We start from the raw sequence: 22,044 nt of genomic DNA on the forward strand, positions 1-22,044 counted from the left end.
GGTCCCCTGCCCACTCTGCAAATCCCACGGCTCACGAGGGCAGCTCACATCCTAGGTCAGTCAGGGAAGGAAGCAACAAGCAGTCCGCCTGGCAGAAACCCAAAGGGCGGGCTGCAGGTCTGACGCCACACTAACCCCAGCCCCCATTTGTGGGCAAAGGAAGACTCCAGCCACCTTCACGGAGTCTTTCTTCGGGTTCTGTTAGCTTCCTCAGAAGCCCAAAGCCAGGCCCACGGCCACGAGTAGGTTCTGACTCATAGGAAGCCTCTAGAGCAGAGGAGAGCTGCCCCACAGGGCTGATCAGGCTGGCATATTTACCAACACAGACTGCCATGTCCTCCTTCTATGGAGTGCTGGTGGGTTCAGACCGTTGGCCATTCCATCAGCAGCTGGCCACTTACCCCCAGCACTACCCGCGCTCCTGTCTGACTGTCCGCATAGGGCTACGAAGGGGATTCCGTCTGGACCGTCCCCTCGGGGTGTCACCTTCCCCTTGTGCCCAACCTCCACGCAAGACAAGGCTTCACCGGGAAATACCTTCTTACTTGCCTTGTGTGACATCAAACCAAACTCACCGCCATGGAGTTAATGCCAACTCTTAGCCCCCCGATAGGACGGGGCAGAACTGCCCCTGTTAGTTTCTGAGACTGTAACTCTTCCCAGGAGTCGAAAGCCCCATGTGTTAGCCCAGGTAGACCAGAGAAACAAATCCAGGGAGACTCATATGTGTGTAAGAACAAGCTTTATGTACAAGAGCAGTTGAATATTGAGAAGACATCCTGGTCCAGTCCAGATCAAGTCCATAAGTGCGATATTAGCCTGTATGCCCAATACCAGTTTATAAATTCCTCTTCAGACTCACGCAACACATGCAATGATGCCAAATGCAAGAAGATCACAGGCCAGTGGGTGGGAACTCTTGTGGATCCAGTGGCGTTGTAAGCACCTCAGTGCTGGCAAGGTTCTCCACGTGGCTTTTCCAACTCAGGTACTAGCATAGTTCCATGTGTCTTATAAGCTGTTAGGTCTCACAGGGTGTGAGCAGAGAGAGAATGTGTCTCCCGCCTCTAAGGAGTTAATACTGGAGTTCCCAGAATTCTCAGGAGAAGGCCAGGCCCACACAGAGGTCCCCTGTCTATGACCCTGTCTATGACCTGATTGATAGGCCAGACTCCACCCCTTCACTCCTAATCCTCAAACTGATACCTGATTATGTAATTAGTAGTTTTGAACTGCTGACCTTTAGGCTCGCAGGCCCAATGTGTAACCACTACCAATGCCCCTGCCACATGTGACATACCTGATATACTTCTCAATTGGTTACAGGTACCCCAACCCTCTTATTCTTCTCCAAGTCTGGCCTTTCCCTGCAACCTCGGTGCCTAGAACAGTGCTGCCTGGCACCCAGCATGCACAGACCCACAGCAAAGCCAAGTCCAGAGGTGGCAATAGACACCTGGGCAGTGAGTCTGTGTGCCCTCCTCTGCCAAGGCCTTCTGGGGGTGCTCAGCCAGCCTGCTTGAGATCGCCAGAAACAGAGACCAGGGCTCCTATTACATCAGCCATGACATCCTGGGAGCCTCTGGGTGGCCAGTCAGATGGCCAGGCAAATGCACAAGGGCACTAAGCGAGAGAGGGGAGGTTTGAATCCATCCAGGAGCCATGCAGAAGAAAGGCCTGACAATCTCTTCTTTAAAAAAAACAGAACCCAGTTCAACCCGACACATGTGGGGAGGGAGCTGATGCTTTGGTGCCTAGTGCCCAGTACCTGGTGCCTGGCGATGGCTTCCTACGGAGAACCTATACCAAGCTACCAGGGAGAGTGGAGACCCAAGCGCCTCTTTCTCTGGTTTTCCTGCATGAGGTCGTCATTCGCTGCCTGGAGCCACAGGGATTTGAAAATCAGCTTACACACACACACACACACACACACACACACACACACATTTAGGGGTCCACATGGAGGGCTCTGCTGGCCTATCCCCAGGAAGAAAGGGATAGAGTTGAGAGAGTGAGGCAGTGTCAAGTGCTCTAAATGCGCCTCCCCCCACCCCACCCCCACCCTGTAGGCCTGGAGCCAACTGCCTGAGAGGCACCTAGCAGAGCCTCAGGGACTGTTCTGGACCACCCCTCCTTAAAGGCCTGTTCTGAGCTTGGAGGTCAGCAGCAGAGTCCACTAGAGGGGCTCAATGGCCGTCTGCACGCAGCCCTCCCAGCACGGGCCACCCTGCCTCTCGTTTTGCCCCAGCAGAAGGGCCCCAGGTCTCCCAAGCACTTCAACCCCCACCCTGTGGGCCAGCAGAGAAACACAAACCACTGTGTCCCCCAGGGACCTGCTTCCACCGACTACCGGAGCCCTCTGCAACCGCCAGAGCCCCACGTCCACCCCACCCCACCCCCGGGGACCACCCCGCCGTGCCCAGCGCTGTGCCAAACATGAAGCAGATGCTAAAAGCAAAACAAAACACATTCAGAGGTACAGAAAGCTCAGAAGAACTGTTTCAAGTCTCCCCATGGGCCCGGTGGCCAGGGCCAGCTACTCAAACCCCCTGTAAGGCAAGTTCCCCAACTGGGAACAGAACTAGCCACCCCCTGGGAGCTTCGGGGAGAATTCCTGAGGGAGATGTATCAGATGTCCCCATCCAGGTGAGCCCTGGTGAGCCCGTCTCCTGTCATTCAACCAGCGCCACCTTGCTGGCTGCAAGCCCTCACGGCCATACCTCGCCGTCCCATCCGTAAAACATGAAATAAAATGAGCATGGCTTCTGGGAATGCCGGCGCTCTGCGCAGGGCGACACGCCTCAGAATTGCCCCCCCCCCCACACTCAAGTGTGCAGAGACGGCTGCTGGGATGGGACCCCACACCGGGCTTCGGCCCCCAGTCCCACCTTCTCCTCTGCGCTTGCTAGGACTTCCTCCCAGGTAGGCAATGCCAGCATGGGCAGTGTCTCCTTGCAGGTGAGGCGGTGATGCGGAGGGAGAATTTGTCCACCCTCCTACTGGCCCCCTACCCCCACCTGAACTTGAAACAGCAGGATGCAGCCCCTTGCCAAAAGTTTGGAATTTGGGGGTTTTGACAAGGCTCACTTCCCATCCCGGGTGTGTAGACTACCTGGGAAGTCAAGTCCCTAGTTGAGGGCTGGCCTGCAGACGCCTTCCAGCAGAGAGGCTGGACTGAGGGAACCCCTTCGCCCTTCCAGACTCCTACAGGCCCCCTCCTCAAGTCCCAGAGGCCAGCCATGGAGACCTGTGACCCAGGAAGGTCAGGCATGCCGCCCAGGGGTACGCAGGTCAACCAATGGAGAGGAGAACCTGGGCGGGGCAGAGCGTTCACCCCAAAGGCCAAAGGGCCATTTTGAGCCAGGAGGCCAGCAGTTTCCGGAGAGGAGTAGGAAACTCAAGAGAGCGCCCCTGCGCGGTGCAGGCGATCCAGGTGCGGGCCCGCAAGGTAAATCATGAGGTGGAGGAGCAAGCTGCGCTCCAAGCAGCTTCCAAGGAGACAGCACCCTGACCACCTGGGCTGGAGGGGCGCCCAGAGGAAGGGTGTTGTTCAAGTTGTGCGCAGCTGGGAGTGCCCAAGTGCACGGAACCGCGACCCCTGAGGCCACAGAGCACCGAGGGCCGCTATGCTCTGCGAAGCCGACCTGGAGGCCCCGGAGGACGCACTCACCTGGCTGCTGCGACTCGGGAGGCAGCTTCCCCTTCTTGGGCCCCTTCTTGGGCCCCTTCTTGGGTTTGGTGGCCTTCTTGGGCGGCTTGGGTGCAGGCGCCTCTCGTGCCAACTCCCTGGTCCCCGCGGGCAGTGGTGGCGAGAAGGGGTCGGGCATGGGTTCCGGACGCACATAGTAGGGGTTCCGTTCCCAGGTCTCCTGCACACCGTAGTCAGCGTCCTCTGCAACCGAGGCCTGGGTCCCGGCCCGGGACAGGGTCCCGGCCAGTAGCGCGAGGACCAGCGGCAGCGCGGCGGCGCCCCGGTGGGCCATGCCCACTCCGCACCGTGCCCAGGGCAGGTCGCAGTGGCCGGCGGGGCGGACAGAGGGGCAGGGGCGCGCGTAGGGCGCGGGCGCTGGGACTGAACAGCCCTGGGCCAGGCGGGCAGGGGCGCGCCCAGGAGCGGGGCGGGAGCGCCAGGGCGGCCCCGCCCTCCTGCACCCCTCCCTCCCCGGCCCAGCCATCCGCCTTCAGGGCAGGTGCTGAATTCTCCTGCGCCCGCCTGGGTGTTGAAACCAGCAACCCGGTCAGTGTTGAAATCTGGAGAGAAACTTCTTTGGGCCTTTTTTCTCCCAGGGAAGAAAGGAGACTGGACATGTGGAGACTCACCCAGAGTAACGTGGTCAATTGGAGACAGAGCCTGGCCAGGGCCCAAGCCCTGGTGGGCCCCTTACCAACCAGCTGCCCATCCTCCCACTCAGTTTCACCATGGGCCTGTCTCTCAGGAGTTGTACATGAAAAACTCCCAAGTGTGTCAGCCCTAGGGTCCAGAGAGGTGAGGTTTCCATGGTGGAGGGGGCCCTGGTCCCTTCTGAGAGAGAGAGATTCTGGCCGTAGGACTGGTGAGAACATGGAATTACCCCAGGGCTGGCACCGAGAGTCACAGGCCACATTTGAATCATCTGCAGAGCAGCCTCCCTCCTACCCATGGCCCTGCAGGATCTACTGGGACTCCCTGCTTATGCAGAAAGCACCTTCCACCGGTAAACAGTCCCAGCCAGACTGCTGTGAGAGAAAGAGGTCTGTGTCTTTCTTCCGGTGCTGCTGGGACAAATTGCCACCAACCTCGACAATTAGCAACCCCTCAGAGAAGGGAGCCCTGGTGGTGTGGTGGTTATTCGTTGTGCTGCTAACTGCAAGGTCAGCAGTTCAAAACCACCAGGAGCTCTGCAATAGGAGGACAGGGTGCTCTACTCCTGTAAAGAGTTACGGCCTCAGAATTCCAGAGAGACAGTCTGCCCTGTTCTTTAGGGTCATCATCTCCATGTCAGGTTTGGGGTTTGTTTGTTTGTTTGTTTTGTTTTCAGTATCACAGAGGTAAGAAGCCCAACCTCTCTTGGCAGGGTGGCATCCTCTGAGGGAGACCCCTGGATTCAGGGGCCTTGAGACCACAGGGCCAGCATGAGTGAGCTCTGGGGAGGCCCTGCAGGAGGGCACAGTGACCAGTCCAGCCCAGGTCTTCAAGCGATGGCAATGACCTGTGATTCTCTTGCTTCCTTATGGGCTCGTGTAGTTGGACTCAAGGGGCCCTGGTGGTGTACTGGGTTCCAAGTAAGATGCTAACCGCAAGTCAGGATTTCGAAACCACCAGCTGCTCCGCAGAAGAAAGACGAGGCTTTCTATTCCCGTAAAGATTTACAGTCTCAGAAACCCGCAGAGGTGGTTGTAATCTGTCCTATAGAGTCGCAGGAGGCAGAATTAACTCGGTGACAGTGAGTTTGAGTTTGGTGATTGGATTGGGAGACCTGCTGGTGCCCCGGTGGCTGCTCTTTGGGAGAAAACTGAAGCTGGTACTGCTGTAGAGTTAAAATCTCAGAAAGCCTCAGGAGCCGTTCTGCCCTGTCCTATAGGGTGGCTATGAGACAGAACCGACTGGAGGGCTTGGGTTTGGGGGATGAGGTTAGACCCACCACATCATGCAGGTGAGCACCCTCTTTGAAGGACTATAACTGGACTCGTGTCTGCCAAATCCTCTCCTGGCATTAGCTGAGGGTAGCCCCTGCTCTCAGGCCTGGCATCTATCAGAGAGGGGCTGTCTGGCTACTACAGGGACAGACTGACCATCAGTCCTTTTGGATCTGTGATCCCGGAATGCCACTGTCCCAAATCAGAGTAGCCACCCTACTGGGACCTCCCATTCCTTAGGAGTGAGGGAGCCCTCTCCGAACCTGCGCTGAGGTGGGGGCTTGGTTCACAGCAGCTGTGACTCTGCCTGCAGTTCCCCGTCTTTCGTTCCTCACTTTCTCTCTCTGTCTCCATACAGGTCACCTCACTGGATCATCCTTGTGGGACAGGCTTTGTGGGCTCTCATGCTGCAGGCCAAAGCGGAATGGGGGGAGTGATGGGAGGAGTTAAGGAGTGAGAATGCAGGCAGAGGCCGGCCCCTCTCAGAGGCCCAGGAGGCCTGGACTGACCCTACCAGAGCCCCAATGGGAGGGCCAGGGTAGGGTCTCTCCCGAGCCCCTCCTTGAAGACCTGGGCTGGGATGGTCACCACCCCCTCCTCCAGGGCTTCCCCAGGGCTCACTCATGCTGAGCCCTGTGATCTGAAGCCAGACAGCCAGGCACTCAGACAGGGAGCCCAGAGAGCCAGAGCTGGAGCTTCAGCACAGACCTCAAGAAGCTCCATGCAGTGGCTCAAGGTGACTGTGCAAAGTGCCTCTCAGGGACCCTGGAGTCCCCTGAAATCCCAGTCAGAGGGGCTGCAGAGACTCACCCAGCCCTGGAGGCACCCTGCCTCACACCCATCAGAGACCCTAGAGTTTACCAAACCTGCCAGGTCCCAGCCCATACCTGCACATCTCCCAAGGGATGGAGCCCAGGATGCACCTCAAATAACCCAGAAACTCTGAAAATAGAGACTCCCTGTCTCTCTCCCAAGTTATAAGAGCCAAGATGGTGCCCGCCCTCGCCAAAGGACATAGTGACCTAACGAGGGTCAGCAGTGAACCCCACTCTTCCACTTTCATCCAATAGTGGGGCTCAGCCCTGTTAATCCTGGTGGCCCCAGAAACTCTGAAAAGCTTGTTAGGTTTTTCCTGGTCAAATCAAATCGTGTTAACGAGTCAGTTCCAACTCAGGGCCACCCCATGTGCTGCTTAGAACTGGGCTCCCTACTGTTTTCAGTTGGCTATGATCTTAGGGAAGTGGACTGCCAGACCTCTCTCCCGAGGCACTTCTAGGTACCCTTAGGTGAAGAAAATAGCCACACACCTCCTCTGTGGTGTCTGGTAAATGTCCAACTGTTCTGCCCAGATGTGACTCTCAGTGCCTCCCCGGAATCAGTGAATGTCCCACTGATGACCATTGTCCCTGATGTTGTCCCTTGTCTGTGCTTTCTGAAGAACTAGTAACGAGGAGCCCTCTCTATGCCTACCGCCTACTCTCTGCTCTGCGTGCCAAGACATCTGTCCTGGTTAATGAAGCTTCGGACAACGAGCGACGGATCTAATCTCATTCTCATGTCTCTGAGCCTCATCCCACCTCCTGGCTCCTGCCCGGCTCCTGGGAACTGGCCCGGCATTCTCAGCCTCCCCCGTCCTCTTGGAATTCCAGGTCATTGTGGGCTCATCTTCCTGGACCTCCTAAAAGTTAAAAAAAATAAGCCACAATCTGGTTCTGGCTCATAGCAACCCCAGAGGGCAAGGTAGAATTGCCCCACTGGGTTTTCAAAGCTGTCATCTTTACAACAGCGACCGCACATCCCTCCCGCCCCTGCCCACTAACGGCCCATTCCTGGAGTGGCTAATTGTTGAACGTGGCCCCAGGGAGCCTCTCGCCTTCTGAAATATCTGCTACACTGTACCACTCGCCTTGCTGCTTCGTGTGTCGCAGGTTCCTAAACGCGTTTCTTCCTCTGTCCCCACTGCCAAGATGCAGTCATCGTCCTAGCCCCACGCTAGGTTATGGGGACGCTGGCTTCCAGCCTCTCCCACCTGAAATCCTCCCACATCGAGAATCTTACTCCCAACGGAAGAATCCAAGCCCCAAAGGCCCAACCCCTCTGCCGAGAATTCCAAGCTTGTCCACTCAACCCACCTCAGCACAAGCACAGAAAGGCAAACAAGATCAAGATCCTAGTCATTCGTGAGCTGAAAGTAGCCATTGTGGATCAGACAATCCTTTGATCTGTTTTGCTGGGAATGACGAATTCTAGGAGAATGGCATCAAAAGGACATTGTCCAAAAGAACGTTCCAGGATGTCTTGGAGTCCCACGCTGTCTGGGAGAGGACACACTCTGCTGCTACAAGGAAGACTCGTTAACCGGCATTTACACACCATCCACTAATGCCAGTGAGAAAGAAATGGAAGTATTCCACCAGCTTCCTCAGTCTGGAATTCATCAAACATGCGATCGAGTTACATCTGTCATCCCGGATGATTGGAATGTGAGAGTTGGAAACGAAGACGAGAGATCAGGAGTTGGGAAATTTCGGCTTTGGTGACAGAAATGAAGCTGGGGGTTACATGATAGGATTTTGCAAGACCAACAACTTTTTCACTTGAAAATCCCCTTTTCAACAGCATAAACAGCACTGTACACATAGACCTTACCAGATGGGTTCCACAGGAATCTGTGGGAAGAAGTAATGGAGAAGCTCAGTGTCATCAGTCAAAACCAGGCCAGGGGCCGACTGTGAAACAGACCACCCATTGCTCGTATGCAAGTTCAGGTAGGAGAGGAAGAAAATTAAAACAAGCCATAAGAGCCAAAATATGACCTCAAATATATATTCTGTAAATTTAGCGCCTGCCTCAAGAAGAGATTTAAGACATTGAAGACCAAGTGAACTGTGGGAAGACATCAAGAACAGCATACATGGAAAAGCAAAGGTCATTCAAGTGGCAGCCAGGACAGGAAGGCTCGGAAACTGGCTCTCAAATGCAGAGGTGCGAAAGCAACTGGAAGGAAGGATAAAGCTTAAAAAATTGAACGGAAAATACCAGAGTAAATCATGATGGTGAAATGTGCAAAAACATGCTGCCGGAAAACCAAGAGAGAAGAACACACTCAGCACATTTGAAGCCGAAAGACCTGAAGGAAAAAGGCAAGCCTCGGGCTGAACTATGGAAGCATTGTGTAGGCAAACTATGCGGTGATGCCAGGAGCATCTAAGGAAGATGGGAGGGGATACCCAGTCACTGGACCGGAAATAATTGGTCGGGGAATCAGCTGCAAGGGGTAGCATAGGATTAAGAACCGAGGGTACCAAAGGAAGAAGTCCAGGCAGCCCTGAAAGCGTTGGCAAAAAAGACGGCTCTAGGAACTGATGTAATACCAATTAAGATGTTTCAACTAACTTGTGTAGTGCTGAGAGAACTCAGTCGTCTATGCCAAAATAACAATAGTAACTGGAAGAGGGCCGCCTGACCACCTGACAGAAAGAGGCCCGTGTCACAATATCATCAATAATATCACATGCAAGTAAAGTTATATTCAGATATTTCAAAAGCAATTGCAGCAACACATCTCCAGAGAGCTGCCAGAAATTAAAGTCAGTTTCCCAAAAAAGAGGGGGGGGTCTTGGAATGAGGGCTATTGTTTCAAGTGTTCGCTTTATCTTGGCTGAATGCAGAGAACACCAGAACGCTGTTTGCTTGCGCTTCATTGATTATGCAAAGGCACAAGCCTGTGCGGATCAGAATGAACGATGAGTGGCGTTGTGAAGGAGGGAAAAGGAAGGCCATCAAGGGACTAGGTGGGCACAGTGGCTGCAACAACAGGCTCAAACATAAGACAGCCGTGAGGCTGGTCCAGGACCGGGCTGCGTTTCTGTTGGTTCTCTGTCGGGTCGCTGTGAGTGGAACTGACATGTGACATCTAACAACAGCAATATTGTGAAGAATGAAAATTCCAGAACACTTAAAAGTGCTCATGCAGAAGCTACACGTAAACCGAGAGAGAGTCTTGAATCGTTATATAAACCAAGAGAGAGTCCGAACAAGGGGCTACGGTGTGGCTACAATCAGGAAAGGTGCGCGTGTCCGTGTTATATAACCTTTCATCATACTTATTCAACCTGCGTGCTGAGCTACTTCGAGAAGCTGACTACGAGGAAGAATGAGGCATCCGAATTGGAGGGAGACTCACTAACGATGCGGAACAGGAAGATGGCATCACCTGGCTTGCCGGAATCAAGGAGGACGTGAAGCCCTTACAGAGGAAGATGTATGGATTTGGGTGCAATGCAAAGAAAACCCAAATCCTCACACCGGACCAATAGACAACACTATGATAAGATGGAGAAAATGTTTGTCAAAGGCTTTATTTCACTTGAATCCACCAGCAGTGTTCCTGGAAGCAGCAGTCAAAACCCCAAGTGATGTGTCAACATTGGACACATTTGCTGCAAAACACCTTTTTCAGGTGTCGCAGAGCAGAGCTGTCACTTTGAAAACCAAGGTGCACCTGACCCAAGCCATGGTATTTCCAATCACCTCTTACGCATGTGAATGTTGGACAATGACTAAAGAAGACTGTGTTAGTCTGGGTACTTTAGAGAAACAAATCCACAGAAACTCATGTATATGAGAGCGTTTTATATAAAGGGTAAGTGCACATCAAGAAAACATACCAACCTAGTACTGCCCAAGCCCACAAGTCCACCATTAACCCATATGTCCAAGACCAATGCACAAAGTCCTCCTCCATCTCAAAAAACACACACTATGACACCTACTGCAGGAGGAAAGCCGAATCAGTGAACGTGTAAGCATCTCAGTGCTGGCAGGGTTCTTCACACCGCTGCTCCAGCACCCAGGGCTGCATCAGGGTAGGTCCATGCCGCTTCTCCTTGGGGATGTCTTGCAGGAAGTGAGCCTTGCCAGCTGAAGCAGGGAACTGGCTAAGGCGGCTGCACCCTGGTTCGACCATCAGAAAGCAAGAGACCCAAGAACTCAAAAGGTGTGGCTCACCGAGCCATTTATCCATCCCTCTGCCCTTTAATTAACCCCACATGTGTTTATCAGCCAGGTTAGCACAATAAACTAGCTACCTCAAAGACCGAAAGAGAATTGATGTATTTGAAGTATAACGTTGGAGGAAAATATTTAAAAGGATCGTGGACCGCCAGGAGAACACGCAGATCCATCCTGGAGAAAATGCAGCCAGGGCGCTCCTGGGAGGCAAGGATGGTGAGGCTTCGTCCTGCATGCTTTGGACATGCCGTGAGAAGGCTCACCCCTGGCAGAGGACATCATGCTGGGTAGAGCAAAGGGCCAGCAAAAGGGCAGGAGACGTTCGAGGAGATGGGTTGGCAGCGGCTGCAACACTGGGCTCAAGCATAACCATTGCGCGGGTGGTGCAGGAGCGGGCGGTGTTTTGTTCGGTCATATAAAGAGTGGCTGTGAATTATAGCCCACACCCGACAACAGCAGACTATGAGACGTCTGGGACCCTAGGAAAGGCCCCTACAACAGTGGTTCTCAACCTGTGGGTCACGACCCCTTTGGGGGTCGAACAACCTTTTCACCAGGGTCACCCGATTCATCACAGTAGCAACATGACAGTGATGAAGTAGCAACGAAAATAATGTGATGGTTGGGGGGGTCACTACCACATGAGGTACTGTATGAAAGGGTCGCGGCATCAGGAAGATGGAGAACCACTGCCCTAGAAGATAGAGAACAGCCTCGTAAGGTTGCCAAGACTGTAAACCTGCACAAACGCACATGGTCCTCCCTCAAATCAGCTGGTGTGTTCAAACCAGCTTAGCCACTGCGCCACCAGGGCTCCTTAAAGGGCTGTTATTCCAATGCTGTCGAGTCCCTTCTGACTCCCAGGGTCCCAATAGAGAGTTTCCTAGAGTGTAAGTCCTTAGGGGAGCATGCAGCCTCATCCCTCTCCCATCGAGCAGCTATTGGGTTTGAACCACTGACCTCGTGTCTGGCAGACCAATGGTAACCCACAGTTCCACCCAGGCTATTCACAGCTCCTAATCGTGTGAGGGAAGCTTACCGGAGTGCTCGTTCCTCTCGGATATCATCCACGCCATCAAAAGCAGACCTATTCCCTGGGGAATTTGGGAGACGAGAATGGCGTCTCAGAATCCCATCCCGCCTGGCTTGGGAGGCACGCACGGCCCGTGGCCAGCCTCTGGCGGGACTCTGGGAGGTGCACTTCCTTTAAGCCCTGGTTTCTCTCGCCTCCATTCCACTTAGGATTCTGCTCAGCCCATTTCTGTTACAAAGCATAAATCCACACTTGTCAAATAATGCTCAAACGCCTTACACAGCTAATAATTTTTAAAATATTTATGAGCCCCATGGAGGAGATTTATGTTAAGCTGTCTGAGGAGGAACAATAGAACCCGCAGGGCTGGGGCCCATTCTGTGGAAACCCGTGTTGTCACGAAATCCCTTCCTTCCGAGCAGATTTTCAGTCTGGACTTTCACGCCTGCTCATCTCCCTAATTAGCCCGGAGCCTGTAACACTTACTTGCAAGCACGGTGAAAATGGAATTCTCTCTCTCTCTCTCTCTCTCTCTCTCTCTCTCTCTCTCTCTCTCTCTCTCTCTCTCTCTGGAGAAAGATCAGTAATCTGAAAAATTAGCTGCTGAAAAAAGAAAAATACATGCTCAGTCACAGCCATTGTTAAGAATAGAGTCTGGCGAGGGATGCACAGAGAGAGAGAGACTAAGTTGTCATGGCAACTATGGTTCTCACGAGGAAGCTGGAGGGGTCTTCCCCTCTGTTGCTATGTTGAGACATGGCGTGTTAAATGGCAGTGTCCTTTGTCCTGTCCTCAGGCTCATTACGACATCATTACCCATTTCATACCTAATTTCTGATGTGTTTGTTCTTCACTCCCGCCCCTGTGGGTCTGACCAGGCTTGTTCTTCCTGCTTCGGTTCCCCTTGCAATCGGCTTGGTGCCTCGGCTCACTGTTGCCTCCACTCTGGGGTTTTAGTTTCTATTAGACCTCTGGGGAAACTTGCTCGGGCTTGAAAGATGCCATTTGTGAATAAGACTACGCTCTCGTGGGAACTGCTGAGCCAGGCAGATAAGGAGGAGCCCAGACCTGCCGGGTTCTTCCTGGAGACCCAGCACTTCCCCGGGCACCTACTGCGTGCTGGAGAATTCACAGATAGGGTCTCATTTGCTCACGGGGCTGATGTTTCACGCTTGGAGGCCTGTCTCCAGGGCCCACCTCTTTCTGCCCTGCCTTGTGTCTTGGAGCCTGCATGGTCCCTATGAACTGAATGTCCTTCAAGGACTGGTCCTGATGGGGATGGTCAAGATCTGGGCATTTCTTTCCCGATGTGCTGACCCCAAGGACTGAAGGTGGCTGCATTCCGCTGTGCCCCACAGGCAGCCCCCTCCTCTCCCTCCAGCTTGGCTGGCTGAGAACTTATTTAATGTGGTTCTTCTGTAACTCCCACAAAAAGACCTTCTCCTGCAGGGGTCCCGGGAAGAAGGCAGGGGAAGACACTGACAGGATTCACTGGTGAGTAATTGGTAAGAGGATCCATTGGATTGTCCTCCTGCTGGGTATGAATGGGCCCTCTGAGAAGCAGGAGGGAGAGCATCTCACTACCAGCAAGAGCCAGGAGTGGAGCACACCCATTGGACCCCGAGATCCCTGCACAGCGAACATCTGGATCCAGAAGAGCTCTGTGACACCAGAGGAGCAGCAGTAGAACCAGTAGCCAGATCATGAGACAGAGTGGTGGGCTCCCAGGCCCTCAGGGAAAGTAAAGCTGGGTGCTTTGGGGCAGGAGGCTGGTTTGTGGAGTAGGGTGTCTCTGGGCACTTAATTGGGCGAGCTGGGTTCACTGACGGAGCTTGAACTGAATACCTTTGGGTTAAGTCTTATAGCAGAGTAGCATGCCCCTTGAGCATTTGCTGGCAGCCCTGAGAGAACTTTGTAACAGTTGAGACTGAATCTCTGTATCCTGAGCATCTCTCACCTTCATCATATCCTGTTAACTTCTTTCATAAACCGTATAATCTCAAACATTGTCTGTGAGTAGCTGAAAAGTAATGAGTGCCGTGGGAGGTAGGGACATAATAGTGGAGAAAGGTGTGTGTGATAGGACATTACACCAAGGGCCTGAAGACAGCAACGGAGCAGCTACTTGTACACCAGAGGTGGTGGCAGCATCACTCATGAGATCAAAGGAGTGCAAACAAGCCAGCTGTTCCCTGACAGATGGACAGATAAAGGAAACGTGATGTGTACACACAGCGGAGTATTGTGCAGCCATCAAAGTGAATGCCATCCTGCTACATGCAGCTCTGATGGACACGGTAACATATCCTGACTGCACATCTATCCTCTGAATACTTCTTACCTGCATGGTAACGTATTAACTTCCTTCATCACTCCCATAATTATGAGCATTGTCTGTGAGTTTTCTGTGTGGCCATTGCAATAGATTAGGGAAACAAGATAGAAAAAGTAGAGAACGTTGTGTGAGGCAGAACCCAGAGGTCATGACTCCTAGCTGTCACTCATCTCTGGTGCCTCCCTGGCTCCTGGGGGTCCCCTTAGCCCATCTATACCTCTGTGCTTCTGTTCATCTGTATGAGGCATCTGCTTCCTGTGGGGTCCTCACTGATACAGCCCCCCAGCACCTTGTGAGGGGAGGAGGTGCCCTCCCTCCTTCCAAAAAAAAACCCAAACTCACTGCCATTGAGTCCATGCTGATTCATGGCGACCCTCCAGGATGGGTAGACCTGCCTCTGTGGGTCTCTGAGATTGTAGCTCTTTACAGAAGTAGAAAGCCTCGTCTTTCTCCAAAGACAGGTTGGTAGTTTCTTGCTGAAGGTAATCACTTAGCAAGGGATGATGGGCCAGGAGTTGACCCTCAAATTTTCTGACTCCAAGTGAATTCTGGCCCAGGAGGCAGCCGACCAATGCCCAGGACAGGTGTGGGTGGGCACTCAGGCAGAAGTGGTCAGCTACAAGGAGTGCCAGTAAGGCATGGCCTTGGCCCCAGTATATCTCTTCCCTCTCCTCCCAAATAGAGTTCTGTCCCTAAGTCTTTGGAATGTCAATGTAAGGAAATTCCCTAATTGTTATTATTTTGGCCTTACAGCTTAGCCTCCTTTTAAAATTTCATCAAGGAATAGAGTTGAAGCTGCTGCTGCAACCATTAATGCTCAACTGCTAACTGAAAGGTTGGAAGTTCAAATCTAGCCAGTGGCTCAGCAGGCGCAAGACCTGGTGATTTGCTTCTACAAAGGTTACAAGAACGCCCCAGAGGGGCCATGCTACTCTATCACATGGGGTGGCTGGGAGTGAGTCAAAATCCACATAATGGCACCTACCAGCAACAACAGCATTGGGGAGTCATTCACATAAAATATAACCCATCAAATTGAGTGGGTAATCTAATGGTGCGCCCTGCTTCCTATCCCCACTCTCCCTGGTAACCACCAACCTTTTTCTGTCTCAGTGGTCCTGTAAAACTCCCTGGCATCAAGGCAATTCTGACTCAAACAACCCTATAGGACAAGTGGAATTGTCCCTGTGGGCATAAGAAATAAACAATCTATAAAGCAGTACAAATGGCACAGTGCAACTCACTTCCATGAGACAGCTAATACACTGGCAGTCCTTCAAGTCTTGAAGGCCACCAGGTAGTCCTCTGCAGAGCAATTCAGGCTATCGAGTCACAGGCAGCAAACAGCAAGGCAGGTCACCAACAGTCAGCCAGACCCAGCTCAAGTGATGTATACTCCAGTAGCATGGCGAAGCAGGTCTTGAAGGAACCTCAAACTACAGCGACACAGTCCACGGGTTGGGTGTCCCACAGGTAGTGTAGCTATAAAATTGAGACAGAGAATAAGCTAAGGCAGCTACACACTGCTCCGATTATCAAAGAGCAAGAGACAAGAAAGGCAAGGCTCACCGAGCCACTTATCTCTCTGCCCTTCAATTAATCCCACATGCTCATTGGCCATGTTGGCACAATAAACCTACCTATCACACCCATGGAGAGGCTGGTGGTTTGGAACTGCTGAATTGAGGTTAGCAGCCCACTGCTTAATCATTATGCCACCAGGGCTCACAAGTGGTCCTGAGAGTCTCATAATGTGTATCAGAGAAAACATGAAAGATTATTAGTCCAATGGCAGAGGAAATTTTAGCTGAGAATAGTTTTTCTACTATGCTAATTGTCCCAGTCTCCCTATCATAGAGTCAATACTGACTCATAGCGACCTTGGTGAATTTCCAAGACTGCAACTGTTGACGGGAGTAGAAAGCCCAGAGCTGCTGGTGGTTCCAAACTGCAGACCATGAGGATCGCAGCCTAACATGTAACCACCGTGCCGCCAGCATGGAGAACATTATGTGAACTCAAACTGTTTCCTAGGATACACGTCGCTGAAATCATTTCTAGAATGGTGCCACTGTTGTTTGCAAACCGAAGACTTCAGTCAATCAATGTAACTGAATTTTTTTCTTTTCCAGTGAATCAAATGAACTCATCGATTTTGTACCACTGTCTTCTAGACTCAGCCCAAATGAATTCTTTGGCAAAAGGGTGATGGATCATTTATTCTTCCATAACATTCTGATTGCTTTTAAGAATTAAGTCATAAAGGACTAATAAGTAAAGGCAGTGTATCATGGGCAACAAGTCCTTTTCCATCCACAGACTATGTCATCTGTTATTGCTATTGTTGTCAGCTGTCAGTAAATCACCTGCAGCTCACAGTGACCCCCTCTGTTTAACATAGCAAAGCCCTGTCCAGTCTCGCTGCTTTCTGACACCATTGTCACAGCAACTGTGTCATTCCATCTCACTGACGGTCTTCTCCCCTTTATATTGACCCTCCACTTTTCCAAGGATAATGTCTTTTCCAAGGACTGGATGTTCCTCTTGTCCCAAGTGCATGAGATGAAGTCTTGTCATCCTCAATTCTAAGGAGCATGCTGGCTGTATTTCTTGCAACATAGAATTATTTTTTCTTCTGGCAGTCCATGGCATATTTAATATTCTTTGTGAACACTGTAATTCAAAGGCATTGATGCTTCTCCAGCCTTCTGTGTTAGTCCAGGTTGACTAGAGAAGCAAATCCAGGGACACGCGTGTGTGTGGAGAGGGCTTTATGTCAACGAGTAATTGTTCATGAAGAAAACATCCCAGCCCAGTCCAGTTCAAGTCCATAAATCCGATATTAATCCATATGTCTGATACCAGTTCATAAATTCCTCTCCAGACTCACGCAGCACATGAGACATCACACAATGATGCCAAGTGCAGGAAGATCCCAGGTCCGTGGATGGAAAGTCTTGTGGATCCAGTGGCAGTGGAAGCATCTCAGCATTGGTGTGGGTCTTCTCGTGGCTCCTCCAGCTCCAGGACTCTGGCTGCCATCAGCATGACTTCATGTGGCTTGTCAGCAGGAATGTCAAGCAGAGAGATTGTGGTCATTCTCCAAGGAGAAAGGGAGGAAATTCCGAGAATCCTCCTGGTGGGTGTTACCTTGTGACCTGATTGACAGGCTAGACTCCAGCCGTACATTCTATGCCTCAAGTTGGCATGTAATTATGTAACCACCACACTTTCCTTATTCATTGTCCAGCTTTTAAGTGCATGGGAAGGTGTGAAAAATGCTGTGGCTTGAGTCAGACCTACTCCTCGAGTCTTCAACGTGACATCTTTGCTCTTTAACACTTACATATTTCACAGCACATTAGCCCAATACAATATGTGCTTTGATTTCATGATGGCTGCTTCCATGGCATCGATTGTGGGTCCAAATAAAATTAAGTCCTTGACAACTTCAATCTTTTCTCTGCTTATCATGATGTTGTTTATTGGTCCAGTGGTTGTTTTTTTTATAAGTATCTAAATCATTTTATTTAAAGAGCTTTTAAAAAGGTACATTGACTACATCCCTACTTTACCATGTTTTTTTAAATGCGTCTCTGTTCCAGAAAAGATTTAAGATAGCGAAGCTGTAACTCTTCTGGCGCGGATGTAATTTTCAGATATGGAAATAGGTCTTCACCAGAGCAAATTATTTTGCTCTCAAAATAGCAACAACATTGAGATTTTACAGATTAAGCTATTCAGGTGGCTGTGGGGACACCAAGACAGAGATGCTTGGTCCTCTCTCTGAGTTAGCCCGGAGGTTACTGATACCCAGGAGAAATGGGTCTCAGTTTCCTTAGAAAGAAAACAGCATCAATCACGAAAACGTCTTACAGTCCACGTATCTCTTGACTCCTTCCTGTGATTTGTGATACAACCGCCTTCAGAGGAAGGCAGGATTCAGGTGCTTGTTCCAGTAAGGAATTTCCCCACAATCACCGGCAGATGCCCAGGAAAGTTTGCTCTTGGCCCTCACAGTCTTTTTTTTTTTTTTTAGAAAAAAAAGTATTGGTTTTCTGATTAGTTTTAATTTCAGAAAATACATTAGACATTTCTTATTTTCAAAATCCATCCTTTACAGAGAAGACAAGAAATGCCTGGCATCCATCTCCAGGCTCTTTGGGACTCTGGCTGACTGAGCAACATTTTTAGTTAAGAAAAGCGGGTCTTTGTCTTGCTCAAGCTCTGGGAAGAAAACATGGGCGTTGACCGTGACATGTAGGTATTCTCAAGTTCAAGGCCGGGCTCTTGCCCTTGGAACTAGACAGCTCCTGATGGAGTTCGCAGAGCTCAGAGCCTTCCTCTCGGTGTCCTCAGAGGGGGTTAGCCACAGGAGCACCAAGCCTGTTCTTCAGCGAGGAGAGAAAGCTTCTACTTTTACCTTGATGTTTAACCATTCCGTTGCGTGTCTAACAGGTCACCAACAAGACCCTTTTGGCATCTTTGTACTTTTTCACAATTTTTGCTTCTTTAAAGCTGAGTGTGTAACTTTTTGCTTCTCCATCCAGGAGTTTCTGTATTTGGGGTGTCAGTTTGGGCTTCGGCTTGAGGCGCACTCAGGAGTTATATCCAACACCAGCAACTGGAAACAGTGTGGACAGGTTGCTTCACAGGGGTTCCTAGCATAGGAGAGAGCGGGCTTCGCCCGGGCAGCCAGCTTGGAGCTTCCGTGCCTCGGCCTCACGGTGCTTCTCCTCATCCTCATCGGCGAACTATAGGTCCAGTTTTGAGAACTTTTGTTCTCTTTATCTTGGGATGTAATCTGTCCCAAAGGCCATAAGCTTTGATCTTCATCAATAAGTACTTCAAGACTTCTTCACTCTTAGCATGCACATTTGTGTTGCTTGCATGTTATAGGTTGCTTCCAGTCCTGGTGCCGTGTTCTTTTTCATATAATCCAGCTTCTCAGATTATTGTCTCAGCACACAGACTGATTAAGTATGGTGTGACGATACAACTCTGGCCACACCTTTCCTGATTTTAACCACACAGTGGCCTTTGAACAACGGCTCATCAGTCTGTGTGTGAGTTCCACATGAGCACATTCAAGTGCTTTCTGGAGTTCCCGTTCTTCTCAATGATACTCATGACATTGTATGATCCACACAGTCAAAAGCTTTTGCATGGTCAATGTGATAGTTTGGTTTCTTGTGCCAATTAGGCCACCTCCCTAGGAACATGTGGGCAGAGTTTAATCAGGTTGCAGCTTGATTGGAGGGCGACCAAGAAAAATACTTTTCAAGGACAGCATCCCATCGCTCTTCCTCCAGTGTGTTGGTGCTTGAGCTAGTTCTTTGCCTCAACCATGTGCTGCATTACCTGTGAGCCGAGCCAACCCATGGATCCTGTTGCTACAGCTTGAGTCTCCTTTGAGACCTGCTTCGTCATGCTGCTGGTGCGTGCATCACTTGAACTCGAAGTTGTTGGATCATGTCACCTTGTGTCCCATTGGAACTGCTTCCCTAAGCTCCTGGTGCTACTGACTGTTGCTGCCCCACCCTGCCTGTCTTTCCTGAGGGTAGATTTTGCTTTCTGCTTTCTTGACCTTGGACCAGCAGCCTATGTGAGTTGAAGGACCTTTATACATTAACAGTTCCATGAAAATGAGTTGACCTGAGCCCTCTGTACTGCTGTGTGGACTAATTAGCCATTATGTTCCTTCTTGCTGTATGAACCTATCCATATATATAATCGTAAGTGTACTGCTTTTGTTTCTCTAGAGAACCCCGCCTAATCCAGTCAAGAAAGCACAAGGAAACGTCTTTCTGGTATTCTCTGCTTTCAGCCAAGATCTATCTGACAATCCATCAGCGATGATATCCCTCATGTCACACACTTTTCTGAATCCAACCTGAATTTCTGGCAACTCCCTATAGATAGACATCTGCAAGCACTTTGGAATTCTCTTCAGCAAAATTTTACTTGCATTTACTGTTATTGATAGTGCTCAATAATTCCTGTGGTCTGTTGGGTCACCTTTCTTTGGGATGGGCACAGATGTGGTTCTCTTCCAGTGAGTTGGACAAGTCTCTCAAATGTCTCGGCGTCAATGCACAAGCCCGCTTAGCTTTGCAGCCATTTGTTGAAGTATCTCTGTTGGTGTTCCGTCAATACCTGGAGCCTCATTTTCCACCAGTGTTGCTGGTGCTGCAGGGCTTCTTAATGCCATAGCAGCTGGTTTGGGTCATGGATACATGTTGTGGTTATTGTTCTTGTGAGGGGCCCTCTTGAGGGTTCTGGTTCAATATTCTTTTCCAGCACCATAATTCAGATCACTCATGTGCATCGAGTCTTCTTCGGTCTTCCTTATTCAGTGTCCAACCTTCGCATGCATAGGAGGCCGTTGAAAATGCCATGCTTGTGTCAGGCACACCTTAGTCCTCAGTAACTCCCTTGCTCCTCCACACTTGAAGGAAGTCTTGTGCAGCAGATTCACCCGTCGTGGTGTGTTCTCTCATCTCCTCACTGCTGCTTCACGAGCATTGATCATGGATCCAAGCAAGACGGTCGTTGTGATGTAAAGACACCGATATCATCAGAACATGCATCGTCACCTTATACCACTGACTGAAATTTCAAAGCTGGCAGCACCAGAACCAAGCACCCCCAATTCTACCCACAAACCCCAAAGAAGGGAGAGCAGGATCCAACAGCCGCCTGCACTCCGACGTTGTCGTAACTCTATTCATACAGCCGAGAGGTGGAAATCAGCAGCAGCAGATGAAAAATAAAATGCTGTATATACGTATACACATCCAAAAATGAAGAGAGCTTGCCGTCCAGTTGATGCTGACTCCCAGCACCCTACAGGACAGGGACAACTGCCCGTGTGGGCTTCCGAGACCCTGAACTCTTTGCCGGAGTAGAAAGTTCCATCTTTCTCCCATGTGGGGAGAAATGAGGATATATGTGAGGAGGTGGGTGAACCCTGAAAACCTTAAATTAGCTGAAATAAGTGCCCACAAAAGGACCACTATTGTCTCGTCCCTGGTAACTGAAACAGGCAAACGAAGAAAGAGCAGCGTTTAATGGTGACTGCCAGGCAGCAGGAGGGGCATGATGTGGGGAAGGGTGGGGGCCGTGGTGCACAGGCTGATGGACATAATGGTGTCACTCGCCGGTATATGTGAAAACAACTGATTGGCAAATGTTTTGTCACCTATATTTTTACCACCAAGCAATAAAAGGAAATAAAGAAATAAAAGCAGACATACAGTTTATGAAAACCCATTTAACCAACTCGTCCCTCAGCGCACAGTCGGGAAAGACATGTGGAAAGAACCTGGGCCTCGTGCCTTCACACCTGCGTGTCTCTGGGCACCTCGCCCTCGGATGTCCATCGCAGGCTGATGTCCATGTGCCGCTCAGGGGCCCAGGCAAGGCTCCATTCTCCTTGCAGCCCAACAAGTTTCCCTCCGTGTGTGACCACACAGGGTGGGTGCTAAAGGCCAATGCCAGGATTCCATTCTTCCAGGGCACTCCTGGGGGCACTCAAAGGTCAACATTGGTTACTGTATGTGCCCAGCCGAGATGGGCACCTACTCTAACTTCCAGGGGCCAGTCGATGACATCACGAATGGGTTGGGTCATGGTGACCTTAGTTCTATGCTCTGGGGTGGAGGTCGGGGTTTCCATTCTGACCTCAAGGCAGCTCAGCAAGGTCAGCTGCTGTGGTTACTCGCCATTATTGTTAGCTGTCCTGTGGGTGCAAGCTGAAGGCTCCCGGCTGCCACATGCAGAGAGGCCACCTCTACATCCTACCCTGTCCTCTCTTGTCATCCCTGCCTCAGCACAGAGTGCTCCCGGTCGGTCTCCTGCCTGTGCATCAATACATCCATACTGCCATCGAGTCGATTCTGACTCATAGTGGTCCCATAGGACAGTAGAGGACCGACTGTGTCCAGGGCTGCAACTCTTTACAGGAGCAAAAGAAAGAAAGAAAAAACACCTCATCTTTCTCCCTTGGAGTAGCTGGTAATTTCAAACTACTGACCTTGTTGCTAGC

The 22,044-nt window shown here is 50.9% G+C and overlaps 1 protein-coding gene and 1 pseudogene across 1 annotated transcript in view; both read right to left on the bottom strand.

Moving 5' to 3' along the window:
* Window positions 1–3,983, bottom strand: part of CPXM2 (carboxypeptidase X, M14 family member 2) — a 104,853-nt gene extending 100,870 nt beyond the window's left edge. The window contains exon 1 of the mRNA XM_075533481.1: window positions 3,671–3,983. Within this exon, the coding sequence (XP_075389596.1) occupies window positions 3,671–3,983 (313 nt within the window). The remainder of the gene's footprint in view (window positions 1–3,670) is intronic.
* Window positions 3,984–18,114: 14,131 nt separating this feature from the next.
* On the bottom strand, window positions 18,115–21,396 carry LOC142428696 (UPF0711 protein C18orf21 homolog pseudogene; annotated as a pseudogene).
* Between the last annotated feature and the right edge of the window lie 648 nt (window positions 21,397–22,044).

This window comes from Tenrec ecaudatus, chromosome 16 (assembly GCF_050624435.1).
Source record: "Tenrec ecaudatus isolate mTenEca1 chromosome 16, mTenEca1.hap1, whole genome shotgun sequence".
Classification (NCBI taxonomy): domain Eukaryota; kingdom Metazoa; phylum Chordata; class Mammalia; order Afrosoricida; family Tenrecidae; genus Tenrec; species Tenrec ecaudatus.